The sequence below is a fragment of the Nyctibius grandis genome, chromosome 8 (assembly GCF_013368605.1).
Source record: "Nyctibius grandis isolate bNycGra1 chromosome 8, bNycGra1.pri, whole genome shotgun sequence".
In the NCBI taxonomy this organism is placed as follows: Eukaryota; Metazoa; Chordata; class Aves; order Nyctibiiformes; family Nyctibiidae; genus Nyctibius; species Nyctibius grandis.
Window position 1 is genome coordinate 29183154 of NC_090665.1, and position 20478 is coordinate 29203631.

Consider the following 20478-nt stretch of genomic DNA (forward strand, 5'->3'; position numbering starts at 1 on the left):
TTGCTTCAAGCGCATCCCCTTAATGACTGTACAGAGTATTTAGCTGATAAATTGTGTTAATTAGTCTCACTATTTATCATAAATAAGGTACAAAAGAGAAGGCAAATTACAACGCAGCAACCTGCCATATTCAAATGAGTGAAATTAATTCAGTAATATGTAAAGGGAGTTTTAGGATTGGCCTATAAAACCTTCAGGCATTGTACAAATGTCAACTAATTTTGGATTATGTACAAAATTGGCTGTACAGATACATACACTGTACTGCACGGGGCAGGTCTGTGTGATTATTTTTTTTCCCGCTTGACTACTGCACCGTGAATAGGCTAGTGCTCTGCTTATGTCAGCTACTGTTCAGTTATCTGCTGCATCAGTCTTCCAAGGTATCGCTGATTACCTCAGAAACATGTTTTCTTTCATCAAAAGAAACGATAAGAATGATGATATTCTGTGAGAATGAGATGAGGAAGTTTATTCCAAAATCCTGAGGTTACTCATGTGATTTTTATCGAACCACTTTTGCCATAGATTGCCAAGTTTACAGTCAGTGTGTATAACATTGCAGTAACAAAAATGTGTCTACAAATGAAGATATTGCATAGCTGCGGTAATAATTTTCTAAGTGGTAGGCTTTTTCCTAAGTTTATCTTAGGTAAAAGTAAATAACCATTAGTTGATCTTTCAAATATCAGTGTTTCATTTCATTTCACATTGACAAAACTGTGTTCTGTATTTTTTTATTTTGACAGTATGGTCATAGATATGCTAATACAGCATTTAGTTCTCAAGATGTACAGGCCTTAGGTACATGGTGTCCTTCTGGCATCCCAAATTTCTGTTCTAACTTATGAGGAACTTGCATGCAATAATAATTTGAAGATACCAAGCAGTTTTAAGACAATTAATTATCTTATTGATGTAAACACTGACTAGGCAACTAATGTGCTGTGACTGCTACTCATTATATCAAACTCAATCATTTTGTTGTTGCCTTGTCCTCCTCCTCACTTGTTTCATCTCCATCTGCTCATTCTCTCATACACTTGCACTGCATTGTATGAGCTGCCCAAGCTCACTGGGGCAAAATGTTGTCTCCTACGGAAACAGGGTCTAGATCTACATAATACTGCAATACAAATGCAATGTTAATGCTTATGCTGCCACTAATATGACTTTTGTCTCCCTGTGTGACTCTTGAAAAGTATCATTCCTATTTTGGAGCTAGTTTAGCTACATGCAAGTGAAAGTTAAGAGTAAAATTGATCACATCTCACTAGAGCCCTTTAAAAGAAGGGTGCTAGCCTAAGCTAGTCATCAAAGCTTGTTTCATTATTGTTACAAGTGATATCATCAGAGGCTGGTATTTCTTAGGATGGAATGAATGACATTGCCAGAGGATGATTCATCCTGCTCTAATGTAGTAGATCTTAGTCACCTACTGGAGTTGTCTCCCTCTGTGAACTACACAGTAAGACCATAAGAAAAGCTTAGATTTGGTGCTAACTTGCCTGAACCATACTGCAAGTGTTCTGGGCAAGCCCCATTTCTGATTCTGTGCTGTGCTCCAACTGCAAAAAAATTATTTTTCTCTTGCATTATGACAGTCCTACAGGCACAGATTTTAGCAGTAAATGCCCTGGGCTTTATGACTTAAATCACTGAATATCATTAAACAATTTAATTAAACAATTAAAATGTACTTTTCGTTATCTCTTAACAATATCTGTTATTAAATACAGAGGAAGAGATCATTGTGTATTGGCAGAGTAAAGCTTGCATCAAATAACTAAGTATTATACAATGGTCTTCTAAAGTTTGGATGCAAGTAAATTTCTCTCCTGCTGTTTGCCAGATTAGGGGTTTTTTCCTAATTTTCTTCCTGGATAAAGCCAGGAGGTCTCTAAAGATTTTATTTCATTTTGTCTCTTCCCTGCTGCTGTGCCATCAACACAGATGCAATATTCCCTTCAGAAAGCGCTGGTTTAGTGTCGTAGTGTGGAGAAACAGGGAAACAGCCGTGGGGTTGACAGCTGCAGTCATTCTGATAAAGCATGAAAGAGGTAAACAGAAAGGTAAAAACAGTGGCATGATTTGATATCAGTTCTTAATTTTTCCCATTGAGAAGGCTTTGTTGGGTTGGCTTTGTTTCGTTACTGCTTTTTGCCATAGCAATGTTTTCTAACTAGAAAATGCTATAAAAAGTGGTGATGTAAGCACATGAAAGGTTAGTGAATTTGGTTTGGAATTGAAAATATCTCCCTGTAATGAAGGTCATAATTTCAAAGTATTGCAAAACAGTGCAGCTAAGGTTTCTCTTTGTCTGCCCCGCTTTACATTGCGTCTGATATTTAATTTAAAATCAAGTAGCAAATGAGAAGGACAAGATAAATCTATGAGGACTATCAGGGGAACTCCTGCTCTGAGATCAGTAGCACTATTCCCAAGAAAGTTAGTTTCAAAAACAGTCTGTCTGTCATCTGAGTTTCAAATGACAATTTTACCAATAGCCTTCGGAAACAAAAATTGTTGATTCTGGGCTTTTCTCTGTCATTCTGCTGTCATTGCATATCACTGATATAAATCAGCAGGGAATACTGTGATTGCAGAATATATTTAGCTCGCTGCATTAGTCACTGGGGATTGTGTTCTTGTGCTTCTATTTGTTTGATTTAATACATGTTTGCCTGTTCAACTGTGCAGCCAATAAACATCATGTTCGTTATAATAAAAAATGTAGCTCTGGTTTTACTTTATCAGCTAACTGCATATTCATGAAGGCAAGCCACTGGTGTGCAGGCTGTGCTTATAAAATACGTCTGCAACAATGGGAATTTGTTTATGAGTATTAAAATAAAGCAATATTTGGTATTATTGTCTTTTGGCTTTTGTAATATTCTAAGCATCTTGTGGAGCTTGGACCTGCCTTACCTATGCATTCCCAAGCATTTCTGCCCTTCATTATTACACCAAATAGTATTCTACATAGTGCAACAGTCAACTTCTATGGGAGAACAGTAGCAAGCATCAAGTGCGTGTGTGTTTTTCAGCTGGTGCAAGTCAGACAGAAGCTAATCCAGATTTTAACTTATCAGCTGCAGGAAACCAAGCCTTTCAGACTTGTTCTAAGGAAAAAAAATTTTCAAAATGGGAGAAGAGTAGGAAGGGGCTGCGAAAGGATGACAGTGCCAGAGCAGGCCTTATCTGTAAGGCCAGAAGAATAAATACACAGTTCATCATTATTCTCAGAAGCAGTCATAAGTTTACAGAGCTTTCAAAGAAAAAATCCATTGAAATTTTTTATACCTTCTGCTTTAAAGTTTCTGGCATCTAGCCATCTATGCTGTAATTGAGCCCCTTGCTATTCAACAAGGTGACCTGATGACTTTTCTCAGCTAGTGATCTTTACTCTAAAAACTGGAGGTTAGAGAAAGGGAATAATTAATTCCCTTAATTCCTCAGTGAAGCATCAAGTTGACAATCAATTAATTTGCCTATGTAGCACTGGGTTTTTTTGAATGAAAAACAGAGCCTGACATTTTCATGTTTTGTTTTTTTTTTTTTGTCAGTGATCTGAGTTGACGCAGATCACTCTGAGCTGACTCTGAGTTGACTACCAATGCAGCTGACTTTAAAACTCCTCTTTGGCTTAAATCCTGTATTCTCTAGATTGTAACTCTATTAAATGGTCAGTCCACCTGTAGTATTTGAAGCATGGGCACTAGATTGAGCCAAATAATACAAGTGAATATTGTATCTAATAGATTTATTCTGGCCTCTTGCACATCATGTTTTTAAATGAATGGAAGCTACATATTAGTGTCGCTGTTGTAGAGTAAGAGAAAAGCATAAAGACAAACTCTCTTCATTGTAATGCCTCTTAATACTTCCTTTAATAGTCTTATGCTTCATTTAATGTCAGCCACTATATTTGCTAGCGTCTGCGTATCAGCAGAAAAGACCAAGTATTCACGATACAGATGTATTCCTGTACCACTAGAAATGTTACTAATTTTGTTTAGCCTTAACGGGAGAAGGCCAAGGGCATTTTTTACTATTGTTTACATCTACCTAATGGTGGGGTGTAGAGAAGGGAGAGCCAGATTTCTCTCTCCAGGTTCCCAGTGACAGGAGGAGAGGCAGAAGGCCCAGGATTGAACACAGAAAATTCTAGCTAAATACATGAGAAAAATGTTTTACGTGTCAGTGGTTGGACACTGGCACGTTGTCTAGAGTGGTTGTGGAATCTCCATCCTTTGAGATACTCGACTGGACTGAGCAACCTGATCTCATGGGACCTGTGTTGAGTGGGTGGTTGGACTATGTGACCTATGAAGATTCTTTCCAAAATCTATGATCCAAAATCCTTCAGAGATTTTGATACTAGCTTCAAAAAAGTTTTGTAAAAACAGAACTTTTTATGTCCTCAAATTCCTATATGCAATAACTCCATTGGTATAGCTATAAATATAGCTATACCAATAATATTGGCTTGTAATAGCAAAATGCAGGAGTATTTTATTAGCTGGTTACTGGAAAAAGGCTGATTTCTCCCAATGCCAGTTTTTGAAAGAAATATGCCACCAGTGTTTCTCTGGGGTGTCCACTCAAACAGAGCTGAAGAGCCAAGTCTAGTGCTCATTGCAGTCCTGCTATTGACTGTGATCTTTAGATCAGGCCTTGTGTCCTAACAATGGGGGGTGTTTGTAAGCGATCTCCAGGATGAAATGAAAATTTTTATGTGTATGGTAATGGATATTGGACTGTGCTAAAGAAATGGGGGAGATGGATCCTGTGCTAGGCAGAATTCACCACAAGATGTCTCATGTCTCACTACGTATTTTTCACAAAGGTAGGGAGCTATCCAGCGATGTCTGGGGAGTGTGATGCGAATGCCATGATTTAGATTCTTCTGGGGATATGTTAAGAACACAAAAAAATAGACTGGATGTGGAATCCAGGCATGAGAGTGTGTTCTTCAAGGGCTGATTAAAAATAAATGCACGGAGACTAACATCACTGAACATGAACAAAATTCTCCAGAAAGGGGAGGAAAATGAACAGTTAAAGCCAAAGTACAACACTAGAAGAACGATTACGCAGGATAAAACAGGGCGATCAAATCTCATTTGTTATTTCTAACAGCCTTTGCTAACTAAACCAAGTGAAATCTGTAAGGCTGAGGTGTCCCTTTAAGGTCTGTTTGCCGGCCATATAACATTTTGGGGCCGGGGGCAGTACCTTTAAGGAGCTTTTTATCTTTTTATCTGTTGGCTTTGGGAATCCAGACTAGAGCCCCCACACGGGGGCATCGGGCACAGTCGTCTATTCTTAAGTGCATGTGTACGTGCCATATATGTATTTTTAAGTGGAACTCATTTGTGTTCATATATGTATGATTTCTCCCAGTACTGGAGCACACTCTCCTCTTACTCTGTGATGTTACTCGGGCGAGGATAGCTTCGTGTGCAGCCACCCATTTTCTTTAGAGCTGTTAAACGAAAGCTTTAAACGTTAATTGCTTTAATAGTTATCCGTATACAAAAGAGTACGTATTCCCGTTTTGAGGCCATTACCAGCCCGGCAAATAGCGGCGATCCGTTCGCCTGCCCGGGCACAGTCGGTGCTGGGGCCGCCGCCGGGCCGGGCAGTGCTGAGCGCCCAGCGCTTCCCGGCGGGGCCGGGCGGGGCGGGGCGGCGGGAGCTCGTCATACAGGTGTGTGTGCCGGTGTGGGGAGCGGGGCTTGCCGTACCCCTCCCCGCCCGCAGGAGGTGGGGAGGGCTCACCAGCTGGTCACGGTGGCGGAGCCCGGCCGTAGGAGCCGTCCCGGGGCCGGGGAACTTTCAGATTGGCCTTCGCCGCCGGTGCGGAGCCTCCCCCGCCCGGGCCGGGGTCCGGCGCGGCTGCTGCTCCCCGGGCGGGGCGGGGCCGGGCCGCCCCCTCTCGCCGCCGCGCTCCGCCCGCCCGCCCGCGGCACGAGCCGGCGCCCGCGCTGGAGCCGGTGCTGGAGCGGCGGGCCGGGCCCCCGCCTGCCCAGCCCAGCCCAGCCCAGCCCTGTCCTGTCCACGCTCCCCGCCCCGCGGGCCTGACCGCGCTGCCGGCCGCCGCCGAGCCGCCTCCGCCCGCGGTGAATGCCGCCGGGGAGCGGGCGGAGCGCGCCGCCGGGGAGGGGGGCTGCCGCGGCCGCCGGAGCCCACGTACATGCGAGTGCCCTCTCCACTCACCAGCATGCTTTACTTCCAGATGGTGATCATGGCAGGGACCGTGATGCTGGCTTATTACTTCGAGTACACGGACACCTTCACGGTCAACGTGCAAGGCTTCTTCTGCTACGAGGGCGCGTACCGAAAGCCCTACCCGGGCCCGGAGGACCGCAGCGCTGTGCCCCCGGTGCTCCTCTACTCGCTGACCGCAGGCGTGCCCGTGCTGGTGGTAAGCAGGGGCTGCCCGCGCCCCCACTCTGGCAACTTGGGCTGGACCGGACCGGACCGGGCCGGGCCTCCCCGCGGGCCCCAGCCGGAGCGGTGCCGCCGGCGGGGTGGCTCTGGGGTGGGCTCCGCGGGAGGGGACCCTCCGTGCTCCCGGCGCTGGCGCGGCCTCGGCGGGCAGCGCTGCCGGGCCCGGCCCCTGCCCCAGCCGCTGCCCACCCTGCGCCTCTGAAGTTTATTTTTAGCACCGATTTATGTAACTGCAAGTGCCTGTATTGCCAGCCCCGTTCGGCTCCTTTTGGTAAAAATAATCTTTTATTTTTGAAACGTGTGTCGGTTGCAGGTAGATGGGCTACCTGAGGGAAACCGGCTTGTTAGCAACCACTTACTAATATTTCACTCAGTACTAATTAGAAAACCCCTCTGTCAATTTATTTTTTTGAAAGTAAACTGGTATGTGCAAGGAATGGAGAGCAGTTCTGCTTGATTTAGTTGTCTCCATATGCCACAGTTACTGATGTGTGTGCAAACTAAACCTGTGTGTCTCTTACTGAATATGATCTGTCAATCAGGTTTAAACAGATGTATCTAAAATGAGACCTTATTTCATTGATTTTCTTTGAGGTTTTGGGAAAACGGCTAAGAGAGAAACGCAGTGAGATGTCTTCCCTTCAAGTTGTTGAATGTACTATTTGTGTTGTCAGATAACAAGGGCATTAGCATCATTTAATAATTCTTGTCCATGCTGTGGAGCAAAGACTGAGAGGGAATGAGATGGGAGTATTTAACCATCAGGAATGGATTATATATAGACTTGCTAGGTGCATGCATGGTTACACATACAGAAACTCCTTATAAAGAGTTTATTTTAATCGGCTGTAAGTATTAGAATAAAAAGAAAATTACAGTAAGAAGCAGCCTCTTAAGATAGTAATTATTAGTTTCACAGATTAATTCTTTTTCAGGAAAATGTAAAAAATTAGAGAAGAGAAAGATTCATCAAGGTGATACTAGGGTAATCCCAGACACAATTCCCTTCTGCATTGTAGCACCATGAGGTCTTGGATGGTATCATCCAACATGAAACCTCATGGTCAAGCTCAGCCTTAGTATTTAAGACTTTGTTCTTTTTTTCTAGGGGTTGAACTACATTGTTTGGCAAACATGTTACGTAGCCTTTTGGTTTCGTTTTCCTTTTTATTTTAACATCAATTTGTTGACCATTTTATTTACCTGTTTGTTTGTTTGCTCTTTTGAAGCCCCAAATGCTGTTGAGATTTTAAAAGGCTTTTTTTTTGGTTGGTGATGTTTTTCTATTGTTTGCATATGGTGTTTCTTTTGCTTTTAATTCTATTTCTTTTGTTTGTCTCAGGAAGTTATAAAGATTGTGTCAGATACTCATGCTGAGCATCTCTTTTTCCTAATGTGTGTCAGCAAAACGCATTGGTACTTTCCATTCATTTCCTGGGTGCTTGATAATTACGTCAGAGAAATCACCATGACATTTTGGTTTAGCAGTCTTGTAATTAGCCTTGCTAAAAAGCTAATAATAGAATTTAATGATATTTAACTGTGTTTCCTCTCCCAGTCACCAGTCTTTCAGGCAAATGACATGCATTGGGAGGTCAGGGCATGGAAAACAACATTGCAGGTGCCTGTGTTGCACTTTAAAAAAATTTTCGTTTTATTTTATTAAATGGAGAATTCAGCCCCTGGGAATGTCAGTCTCATGACTTCAACAGCATTAAGTACGATCATTAACATTATTAAATAAAGGCAACGTTTTTCAGGCTTCAGACAGAATTCTGATTCTCCTTGGGCAATCCTCCTGGACTTAGTGTTTACGAGGGATAGCTCTTGCTCAGTTGTGCAGGATATGGACATTAACTTTGCTTGTTCTTCTCATTGAAAGAAGTGGTGTAGGTAATATTTCTTCACCAAAGCAATTTGTATGCTTTTAGCAGTTCTTGAATTTCCTTCCCAAGATTTCAGAGGTGATTAGATTCTTTTCTATTTCATTTGTTTGTTGTCTGTGAAAGTTTGAACATAGATGTTCTGTGTAATTTTTGTTTTTTTTTAATAAATGAAACATAAAAAAAAATCGTGTAACAAAGCCGTATTTCTGCCTGTAAAGCTACAAAAGCAGACCAGTGAAGGAAATGGATTTCTATGAATGAAATTGTACTCTCTTTTTTTTTTTTTTCAAAATTACTATTGGCATGGAATATAGTTTATTAAATACTATGATTTGTGAGAGGTTTTTAAAAAAATTCCTCTTTTTGTTTTTTTTTTTTCTTCTTTCTGTTAGTTTGGTGTGTGGGGTTAATGCTGTTTCTGGAGTTTTGAGATAGAGCAACAAAGTGTCTTTACCTTGGTGTTCAGGGTAACTGTATTTTTTTTAAGGGGTGGAGCTTTTTGAACTGGAGCCATAGAGTGCTTCAAGGTAAACCACGTTCTCTTAATGTGACTCAATCATAGAATCGTTTTGGTTGGAAAAGACCCTTAAGATCATCAAGTCCGAGCATAAACCTAGCACTGCCAAGTCCACCACTAAGCCATGTCCCTAAGCACCACATCTACATGTCTTTTAAATACCTCCAGGGATGGTGACTCCACCTGACTCCAACAGGTCCCTGGGCAGCCTGCTCCAATGCTTGACAACCCTTTCGGTGAAGAAATTTTTCCTGATATCCAATCTAAACCTCCCCTGGCACAACTTGAGGCCGTTTCCTCTTGTCCTACTGCTTGTTAGTAGGGAGAAGAGACCGATGCCCGCCTTGCTACAACCTCCTTTCAGGTAGTTGTAGAGAGTAATAAGGTCTCCCCTGAGCCTTCTTTTCTCCAGACTAAACCACCCCAGCGCCCTCAGCCACTCCTCATAAGACTTGTGCTCTAGACCCTTCACCAGCTTCATTGCCCTTCTTTGCTCATGTTCCAAACCTGTAGAGGAATCCAGCAGCTGTCCTGTAGGATGAAGAGCTTCTTCCTTTCCCTTTTTCCAGTTGGTTTCCTAGCTTTTATGCAGGTTCCATGAAATGAAAGAGGATACATTACAACATTGGTTTTCTGTGTCCTATGGATTATCTCTAAAGGGGGTATGCACTGTTCCTTATCTGTTAAATCTGTAGTTCATTAATTCTTCCACTGGAGAGTTTTGAGGGCCCAAATGTTTGGGTTGGTTGGTTTGTTTGTTTTGTTTTTTTTTAAAAAAAGGCTGAAAACAACTGCAACTTAACATGTAACAAAATATATGGCCCATTCCAATGTTGAACTGTTATTTGTGGAAGGTCTCCTAAGTCATACCTTTAGGCACATGTAAAGTAATGACTTGAGTGAGTAGGTGTGTTTGCATAAGGAGCATTAGGCAGACTAACAGTAAAATGTTCTACAAAATGTAGATGAGGTTGAAATGCCAATCAGAAGAATGTAAAAGCCCTAAGTATAAGATTCCGTGATGGAAGAATGAGGCTTCCGTGGAGGCAGCACCCCTGTGGGCTCCATTCCTCCCATTTGTCTTTGTGACTCAGGGTTGAAAGAGTACTGCTGGCCTGTGCTCCTGTCCTTTTGCTGTCCGTAGCACCAATATCCAGAAATCTCTGGTATACTGAGGAATTCTTGATACACTTTTTTTAAATTTATTTTTTATCTTCAAGTCAAATGTGAAGATGACAAGAAATATGCTCTTGATTTGAGTCTGTTCAAATATGTAATAAGCAAAAAAGTGCTAGTTGAGAGCTCAGTGCTATTTAAGTGATTTCCCAAAGTGCCAGTTCTTGCTCAGTGGGCTGGTTGCTTTTTTAGACTTGTTATGACAGATGTACCTTGGGAAATATAAGTCAGTCTAATCCTTTAGCTTCCAGTAGCAATGATTTGTAGAACTGTGAGGCTAGTGTCCCATGTTTTCAGAATCTAGAGAGTGATCAGTTCTGCATTATTTCTTTCTGGTAGATCTTAATAATTGTGGCCTCTCTAAAATACTGTTAACTGTGCTCAAGGAGTCTTTTAATGAGTCCGCATGCTAGTATGGATTACTTAAAATGTCAAAACTTTTAAAGCAATAATTGGTGTAAAACTCAATGTATAGGACCTAAGACGTACAGACTGTTGTATAAAAGCCAGGAGGAGATAATGATACACTTTAAGATGTGTAAAAAGTTTTATTACGCAAATGTCGGGGTTTTTTTTATTTTCAAGTTACAAGCAGGTGATTACAGTATTTAATCATAAAATATACACTGTTTGCCTAGATAAATTCCTAGCATATTCATATTTTCTCTGTAAACCAATTAAAGACTAATTTGTTTTAGCATAATCCTCTTAATATCATCATTGAAAAAATATCTGCCATTCAGACATGAGGTATTGTATTCTATTTTTTTTGGTAGACTGGATGAATCTTTAAATTGGCACATCACAAACAAGGAAAGGATGTAAAAAATCAGGCGTTCTGTCTTCAGCTTAGCTTTAGTCAGTAACTTTCCGCTTTCTGATCATTTGAGGATCATTTGAAACCTGGCAAAAAAGACTGTAGAGATTCAACATCATTGTTCTTGTATCCAATTTACTGTACTCTGATGCTTTAAGAAAAACCAAGATCGTTCTGTGAATAATGAGAAAGAGAAGCTACCTTTTGAAGGATTTCATAAGTCTTCTTCAGTGTCTGCTGGTCTCTTAATAGTTCCAGGTCTAAGCAGCTCAAGAGTGGTTGAAGGATATGCAGAGACCTGAAGGGGATGCACCGCTTTTTTCCAGCACATAGATCTAGCTGATGTGATTGGGCATGCTCCTGTCTCGCTCTTCTTTTTGAACCTGCTAGTCCCTATTTTCCTTCTGGCACCTATGATTCCGTGTGCTGTGGCATCAGGGACTGATCTGATTTTATCAGGCTGAGTTTTCAAAATGCTCTTGTCAGAGTAGCTTTCAGTTAACCTGTAGTTCACTGAAACTATTCTGCTCTGATATAACTTAGTACTGTACATGAAGAAGGGTGCTGGATTGTGATCCATTTCTGGGACATCAAAATATTCTGTATTTTATTATAACTTAAACACAATTTCGAATTAAAGTTCTGGAAATGTTCTCTGTGAATTTGCTGTGCCAGGAATCTGTAAATTTACCTCATACTTGAGAACTCTATATGCTTTTTCATTCCTGACCTTAGTCAGAAAAAAAAGTGCTATCTTCACAAATGTTTCTTCCATCTATTTTAGGCTTATTATTTTTCTACTTCATGGCTGGTACCAAGTCACTTCAGCTTCTGCGGACACTTTGATACTATTGGAAAAAACAAAAGCACAGGGGCAGAATATAGAAGTGGCTTCTGTGCATCCTGAAGGAGACTAAGCTGTTTTGTCACTTCTGCCAGAAAGAAATCAAGGAAACTTGATAAATAATGCAAGGATGCACCGTTGCCAGCAGATCTGTGTTACAGGGCAAAAAATTCTAAGAATATGTGGTGGGGTATTCAAGTGTTCATTTTTATGTACATCTTCTAGAGCACGTTAGAGGCATCACCCATCAAAGTGTTCAAGCTGTCCTGGCTCTCTTTGTGGGAGCAATAAGGTTTTTTGCTAGGTAGCTAGCTGCAACATTTGAGCATCTCCCCATGCTGTTTTTGAAATGACAATGGTAATGCAACAGGAGGTTAGAATTGTACATCCAGACTCGTATGAATTGGGTAGACGAAAATTATCCTATGAAATCAAATGGAAATGGTTTTACTTGTATGAGAAACTCTTTAGCTTCTTGATATATGACTTATATCAATAATCCTGGAATATCTTTGATTAGCTAAAGCTTATTTACGTGTCCTTTTCTTGTTGGCACATTTGACAGCTGTTAAGACTTTATGTGAAGAAGGAATTGCCAGAATACTTTGTTTACTCTGTGATCATGTTCTTGAAGGGCCCATTTGTCTTCATAGTTCTGTTTCAACCTGCGTGCACAGCTGCAACATTTTTTCCTTGATAGTTTTCTTCCATTCTCACATCTTTTTTTTGGGGGTGGGAGGGAAGACATGTAAAACTTGTTGCTTTTTTTAATGTGCAAATGCTGGGGACTTCAGAAAGCCTCTTTTTTGGAAGGGGGGCATGCCAGCAGGAGATGTTAAAGCTAAGGGACAATTTATGTCATGCTCTTCATGAAGGGATAATTGCATTGCAACTTTACTTAAGAATAAAAAATAAATCACACTGTTAAGGTCTGCAGTAACTGTGTACCAGATGTCAATATTGGCCTGTTGGGACACACAGCAAGACAAATACATGGCTTGATAGTGTGATGCTGTTTTTATCCCAGCATAAAACCACTAATTCAACAGAGCTGTAACCAGGAGAAACAATAAAAGATTCAGAACCATTGTGGGTTTTCTTGGGAATTCTTCTTTATCCGTCTGTCTGCCTCTTGTGCTGCAATGGCTTACATGAACAGTGCCTTCAGAAGTTATGTTTGTACTTCCAATTGAATGTATAATTTCTGCTATGCTTCCTATGCATGCTGTTTAGAAACACTAACGATATCGAGGCCATATGCTTCATCCCTTGATGGGCTCTCTGAAAGTAAAGTGGCAAGCAGATGTGAACAAGGCAGTCAGGGTTCTGTTTGCAACAGCTGAATGCCTGCTTGTCCTATAAATGATGCACTTATGGTTAAGTCAGAAATTGTTAATCCAACTGATCCTGCATGATTAGGGAATTTGTATGCATTGTTTATAATCTAAAATAGTAGGCTTGGAGTAATAATCAGTTTCTCAACCAAACAATTTTTGCTCGTTGTACATCATGCAGGATTGAGAAGATGGGTGTCCATATGATATGTAATAAATGACAGCCATTTTAAGTAGCATTGTAAGTAGCTTTAGCTGTGTTTTTCAGCCTTAAAAGCAGCGTGATGTTTAAAAAGCTTTACAATGCTCTTGCAGCATCTCTCAGATGCATTGAAGTGAGCGATGGCCCAGCTTTCACCGTAAATGGTTCTTATTTAGCTGAGGTGTGCTACCTCGTAGATTGCACATAAAAAGAGTAGCTGAGGTGGATATACCACATCTCCGGTACTCAGAAAACACGGACATGTGACATGCTGTTTTAATGACAAATATCCATTGTGAACATGCTAGTCCTTAATATTCACGCATAGTACAGTGAACATGGTATTGGAGAGGGAGTAGGAAAGCAAAAGTTATAGCCCTTGCTATCTCTGATCAGCAACCTGGCTTTGATAAGATCACTTCTATTCACCTGCAGGTGGGAATATATTTATTTTCAATGTAAAGCACTAAGAAATCTGCAGTAGGAAAAATTACTGTATATGTTAAGATTTTTTTATCTACTGTTAATCTAAGAAATTGTTCAGTATCATCTCTTCAAAACTGAATCTCAATCCTGAATGCCCTTTACTGGGTACTGGGCAACATAACAAAAACCTCTGGATATACTGGATAAAAACTTAGCAGGCTGTGGATTCTACTTCTGCTTACCATTCTGGACAACATACACTGTTACCTGTAATTTTGCATGTATAATACAAATGTATCATAATTATCCATTGTATAATTATTATACATTATATATTTATATGAAAATTTCCTTAACCTTATATACTTATTAATGTGCAGCCAATTATAAATGCAATATCACAGAATCACAGAATCACAGAATGTTAGGGATTGGAAGGGACCTCGAAAGATCATCTAGTCCAATCCCCCTGCCGGGGCAGGATTGCGTAGACCGTATCACACAGGAACGCGTCCAGGCGGGTTTTGAATGTCTCCAGAGAAGGAGACTCCACAACCTCTCTGGGCAGCCTGTTCCAGTGTTCAGTCACCCTTACAGTAAAGAAGTTTTTCCTCAAATTTAAGTGGAACCTCCTGTGTTCCAGCTTGCACCCATTGCCCCTTGTCCTGTCAAGGGATGTCACTGAGAAGAGCCTGGCTCCATCCTCTTGACACTTGCCCTTTACATATTTATAAACATTAATGAGGTCACCCCTCAGTCTCCTCTTCTCCAAGCTAAAGAGACCCAGCTCCCTCAGCCTCTCCTCATAAGGGAGATGTTCCACTCCCTTAATCATCTTCGTGGCTCTGCGCTGGACTCTCTCCAGCAGTTCCCTGTCCTTCTTGAACTGAGGGGCCCAGAACTGGACACAATAGTCCAGATGCGGCCTCACCAGGGCAGAGTAGAGGGGGAGGAGAACCTCTCTTGACCTGCTGACCACACCCCTTCTAATACACCCCAGGATGCCATTGGCCTTCCTGGCCACAAGGGCACACTGCTGGCTCATGGTCATCCTGTTGTCCACTAGGACCCCCAGGTCCCTTTCCCCTACGCTGGTCTCCAACAGCTCTGTCCCCAACCTGTACTGGTACATGGGGTTGTTCTTGCCCAGATGCAGGACTCTACACTTGCCCTTGTTATATTTCATTAAATTTCTCCCCGCCCAACTCTCCAGCCTGTCCAGGTCTCTCTGAATGGCTGCGCAGCCTTCTGGCATCTCAGCCACTCCTCCCAGTTTTGTGTCATCAGCGAACTTGCTGACAGCGCACTCTAATCCCTCATCCAAGTCATTAATGAATATATTGAATAGAACTGGTCCCAGAACCGACCCTTGAGGGACTCCACTAGACACAGACCTCCAACTGGACTCTGTCCCGCTGACCACTACTCTCTGGCTTCTTTCCTTCAGCCAGTTCACAATCCACCTCACTACCCGATCATCCAGACCACACTTCCCCAGTTTAGCTGCGAGGATGCTGTGGGAGACCGTGTCAAACGCTTTACTGAAATCGAGATAGACCACATCCACAGCTTTACCATCATCTATCCACCGGGTTACATCCTCATAAAAGGCTATCAAGTTGGTTGAGCAAGACTTCCCCTTGGTGAAGCCATGCTGAGTGCCCCTAATGATCCCCCTATCCTTGATGTGTCTAGAGACAGCACCAAGAACAAGTTGTTCCATCACCTTTCCAGGGATGGAGGTGAGGCTGACCGGTCTATAGTTACCCGGGTCCTCCTTCTTGCCCTTTTTGAAGACTGGAGTGACATTCGCTTTCCTCCAGTCCTCAGGCACCTCTCCCGTTGCCCACGACTTAGCAAAGATGATGGAGAGTGGCCTAGCAATGACTTCCGCCAGCTCCCTCAGCACCCGCGGGTGCATCCCATCAGGGCCCATGGATTTATGGACGTCCAGGTTGCTTAATTGGTCCCTGACCCAGCCCTCATCAACCAAGACAGATTCCTCCTCTATCCTGACTTCTTCTGAGGCCGCAGGGGTCCAGGGCTCCTCAGGACAGCCTCCAACAGTATAGACAGAGGCAAAGAAGGCATTCAGTAACTCCGCCTTCTTTTTATCCTCTGTCTCCAGGACCCCCACCTCATTCATCAGTGGGCCTACATTGCCTCTAGTGTTGGCTTTACCTGCAATGTATTTGAAGAAGCCCTTTCTGTTGTCCTTGACCTCTCTTGCAAGGTTTAATTCCAAGGAGGCCTTAGCTTTCCTAGTTGCCTCCCTACATCCTCTGACAACAGACTTCTATTCCTCCCAAGTGGCCAGCCCCTCCTTCCACGATCTGTACACCCTCTTCTTCCACTTGAGTTTGCCCAGCAGTTCCCTGTTTAACCATGCAGGTCTCCTGGTACCCTTCCTTGACTTCCTACCTGTTGGGATGCTCTGATCTTGAGCTCGGAAGAAGCAGTCCTTGAATGCTAACCAACTATCTTGAGCCCCCTTACCTTCTAGTACCCTGTCCCATGGGATTTCCCCTAGCAATTGCTTGAAAAGGCCAAAGTTGGCCCTCCTGAAGTCCAGGGTTGTGATTCTGCTAGCTATTCTGTTCCTGCCAATATACCTATGTTTTAGGGGCTTTCTTCTTTACCAATAGTGTTTTTCCTTCTCTGCAGATGTTACTTCTTCCCTCTCATCCATGTATGGTTAAGGAGTATGTATGAAGGCATTTATTCCTAAACTAGGGTTTTTTGTTTTCTAAATAATTAAAAAAAAAAAAGCTATCAAGCACAGAAGTCAGTTAAGCAGTATCCTACTTTTGTGATTCCTTTTTTCTTTCTCTGTGTAACATTTGAAACACCCATTATTTTAGGCTGGTAAGTTTCTTGCTGTCTCTAAAAGGGATCTGAGTCGTATTTTTTTTTTTTTTGTCATTCAGACTCTGAATAGTATTATGAAGACTTTCTTCGGTCAATTAATAGTTTACCTCCTTGTAAATCAAGTATTAAATATTAGAATTGGTAAGTGGAACTCAGCTTTCCAGTATAGTTATTTTGGGTAGTAATAGGGATTTCTGTGACCTGTCCATAGCAATTTAGGGCTCAGACATGACTGAATTAATTCTGCTTAAAGATTTGTTAACCACGGGTCAGCTGAGCTGCAGCAACCAACCATGTGCAACTTGCAGCCTGAGGGAGCAGGAGGTGAACTATTTGAGCTTGACCTGCTTTAATTAAGACTTAGGCCAATACATGTTACCTTTTTGGATTTTACAGAGCGGGTGCACAGACTGTCCGTAACATGGCTCTGCTGACAAGTGGGGACTCACACGGTCAGACTGCTCCTGGCTGGTGTCTGAAGTCTGACCTCCCCATTCGCAGAAGTGCATGGCTCAGTGCATAAGTGCATCTCTGCAGAACATGTGGATGTGCTGGCGTTTCAGTGCATACTTAATAGTAGCTTGATCGTACTTACATAGATTGAGCTTGGTGTCCAGAGCCTCTCCACCGCTCAGTTTCTCCCTCTCCTGTTCCTGTGGTGGGTGGCCTTGGACCTGTTGGGGTGTATCTGGGCTCTGCCATGAGGCCAAGCTTTAGGCTGGTGCCATTGTGCATTCAAACTGCACAGACATGAGTCTGAGTGTCCGAGAGGCCTGAGGGAGGAAGGAGGAGCTTGTGCTGCATCATACTGTAGGCTACAAGCAAGCTCATATGAATGGTGCTCGGGACAGTGGGGCTGTTACGATGGTCCTCTTCGCCAAGTGCTCACGCTTGACTGAAGTCAGTGCGTCAGTCAGTTATGGGGACTCTTTCCAGAGCATTTAGCAAAGGCAGATGAGATGTGTAGGCAGACTGACCTTAGGGTACGTAAGTAGTTCGCAGACATCTGCAGCTGGCAGAATGAGTGTAGGGAGCTGGGTTGTGAGCTCTGTCAGGCTTTGCCTTGATGAAGGGATCTGGCCACCCAAGCAGGATGTGCATTTAGCCCTTACTGCCTAGCTGTCGAGTGGTAATTGTGAAACTAGGTTTCTCTGTAAAGCACGAGGAGATTTGTGCATGAAAAGAATTATACAAGAGCTAGATATGTACTAATTGTTAATTAATTGTCTTGGTATTGGTGGGATTTAATCACATGCTTCAGTGCTACTGGAAATGGCAAGGCTTTCCTGAGAAGGAATAGTGTATGTGAATGAATGTGGTGCTGATAGAATCTTTTTATGGAACCACATTCATTTTAAGAGTCAGTATTGCAGTTTTACTCAGTATTTCTTTTGTTTGTGAATTGTGATTGTTGTGTGATTAGAAGTAGAAGAAAATCATAAAGCAGAGACTACTTATTTAAAAAAGATCAATGTATTTACATATGTGTGTATGCACAGTGTGCTGCGAGAAAATAGGCACGTTTAAATGGTTGATTTGTACCAATAGTTTAGTTCACATGTGTTTTTAACCTTGAATGCCAGTAGCAAAAAAGTAATGCTTAAAAGAACTAGTTCACCACACCAGAATACCTGAAAATGTTGTCATATCACCGAATGTGTGAAAGCACCTTTCAACACAGCATACTTTGAACTTCTATTTCTAGTAATAACTTAAGTTGCTCAAGTAATGAGATTACATCCAACACTGATTAAAAACACAATATATGTACATACATTTACATAAGAATTATGTATTTTATCTAATACCACTTTATTGTCTTCACAGAGAAGACCAAATGCCAGCTCTTACAAAGTCAGCCTTGAAGACAGCCAATGTCAAAGCTTCACAAGATCGAAAATTTTTAAATAGACTCATTCATCCTTAAAACACTTCTCTCACCACTTGAGCTTTTTTGAAGATATTTGATAAAGCAAGCAACGTGTTTACTATTATTTTACAGTTCTATGCAAAGGAGGTGATCCTTTTTAAGGAAAACCATTATGCCCGATTTTATACGTGGAAGGAGATACAGGCACATATTGCAGAAGAGTAGCTGGGCTTACTTTGGCCTATAGACTGCAATTAGTTTTCAGAATACCATTGCATGCCTAAAAGAGCTGTTTTTATGCTCTGCTGTCTTCACAGCAAAGTATACAATCTCCCCTCTGTCTTGTAGGCATTTCCTGTACTAGGAATTTTTTGCTAAAATTTCCCACTCTTGCTGCTCCTATTTCAGCTCATTGGCTGCTGTGCTAATGAGGGCACTTGGGACTTCCTCTTAATTCAAGCACTGCATTGTGTAAACTACTAAACAGGGTCAGACAACATAGTGTTGCCAGCTGCACATCTGCAGCCATCTGGATTTGTCGCAGGAGCAGTAAAATAGACATTGTGTAGCAGAGTTGAAAGAGTGACAAAAGTGATTCAAATCATATTTGCAGAAAATCATAAAGTAAATGCCCTGTACTTGATCTGCAGGATATACAGAATCACTATTGAAACAGGCTTTCCACATGTATGTGTGTCAAATAAAGACAAATGGGATATGCTACTGCTATGCAATGTTCGGTGAAAAAGCTTGCTGGCTAATCCACTACCATTGCATTGTTGAGAGAAGAGGTAAGTAATTATTAAAACTTCTGATGCTCATAAGCAGTTCTCTGCTTCCACTTCTATGCCTTCATTAAGATTCTGTTTCTAATAAACACTTCAGTTTATTAATTTATTATAATATTCTTAAGGAGAAATAATTGCACACTGAAATTACAGCTTTCATGTCTGAGGAAAGAGATGCAGGTGAATGGTCGGTCACATGTTGTTTTGTATCTGGGCTTACTAGTTGTTTAGGGGGTGTCTGGAAGAGGGACTTCTGATCTCTTTTTCTTTCTAATCCTTTCTCACTGACCAGCATCTCTAGTGACCATTCAAGAAATAACATCATGGGTCTGCCTGAAGTCAGTGAAGCTTCAGAAGTTGACTTTGGTAGAGCCATGGTTTCATTCGCTTTGACTGTGTCGCTGAAGTATCAATACAAGTTGCAGTCTCTGCTTTTCTTTGGAAGCTTTTATTTGGTCGTTTGTTTCCTGGCTTTCACAGGCACTAGAAATGTGGATTAGTACTGTCAGGGTTTGTTACTCAGTAGTTTTACTGCTGGTTTTGTACTGAACATACATATTACACACAAGTAACCCCGATGTGAGACAGCTCAGAATAAAGTCATAATTCTACATCAGATGCTTCCCATGCAATGGCTTTTAAAGTGTTTTAAACTCATTTTTAATGACACCTGGATCCTTTGCAGTCATTGCTTACAATGTGAAGACTATAAAGTATTATATAAGAAGAATGACTTTAAGGTAATATGCTCAGGAGTGAGTGTTACAGTTTTGGACTTCTCTTTCTGATTTATCTGACCTGTTAAACTTCTTTCCCAAATACTAAGTACTACTCCTCTCTAAAATTGACTTGGCTTCCTAGTTTTGTTTTATCATCTTCTTGGGATGGCATTCATAGCTAAGATCCATTTCCACACTTTGGCTGAAGTATTGCTCTTAATCTAGAGTGCCATAGGTTTTCACAGCTAATCCAGCCACTGTTGAATTTAGTGGGGATCTTACCTTTGATTTCAACTGGAAAAAGATAATGACCTTAATCTGTTTGGTGGGTTGGCAGTTATACTGTAGCCTAAGATAATGGTAAAGGAAGAGATGCTAATACAGAGGCCATTATAATAGGAGTGCAGCTAGCTATGTGCTTTCAAAGAAAGCTGTTTTATTGTGAAGATAATTTTTATTAAAAAGTGTAGAATTGTTTTATTGAGCTGTCTATTTAAATTTATCATTATGAATCAAATACTAATTGACAGTAACAAGCATAAATAAAAACCAATTACGTGTGTATGTTTTGCAGA

At 41.6% G+C, this 20478-nt stretch overlaps 1 protein-coding gene across 4 annotated transcripts in view; it reads left to right on the top strand.

Annotated features, from left to right (window-relative positions):
* PLPPR5 (phospholipid phosphatase related 5) overlaps positions 1–20478 on the top strand; it is a 119501-nt gene that overhangs the window by 68325 nt on the left and 30698 nt on the right. For all 4 annotated transcript variants that reach the window (XM_068405729.1, XM_068405731.1, XM_068405732.1 and 1 more), the window contains one exon: positions 6242–6430. In XM_068405729.1, coding sequence (XP_068261830.1) covers positions 6242–6430 — 189 coding nt within the window. The remainder of the gene's footprint in view (positions 1–6241; positions 6431–20478) is intronic.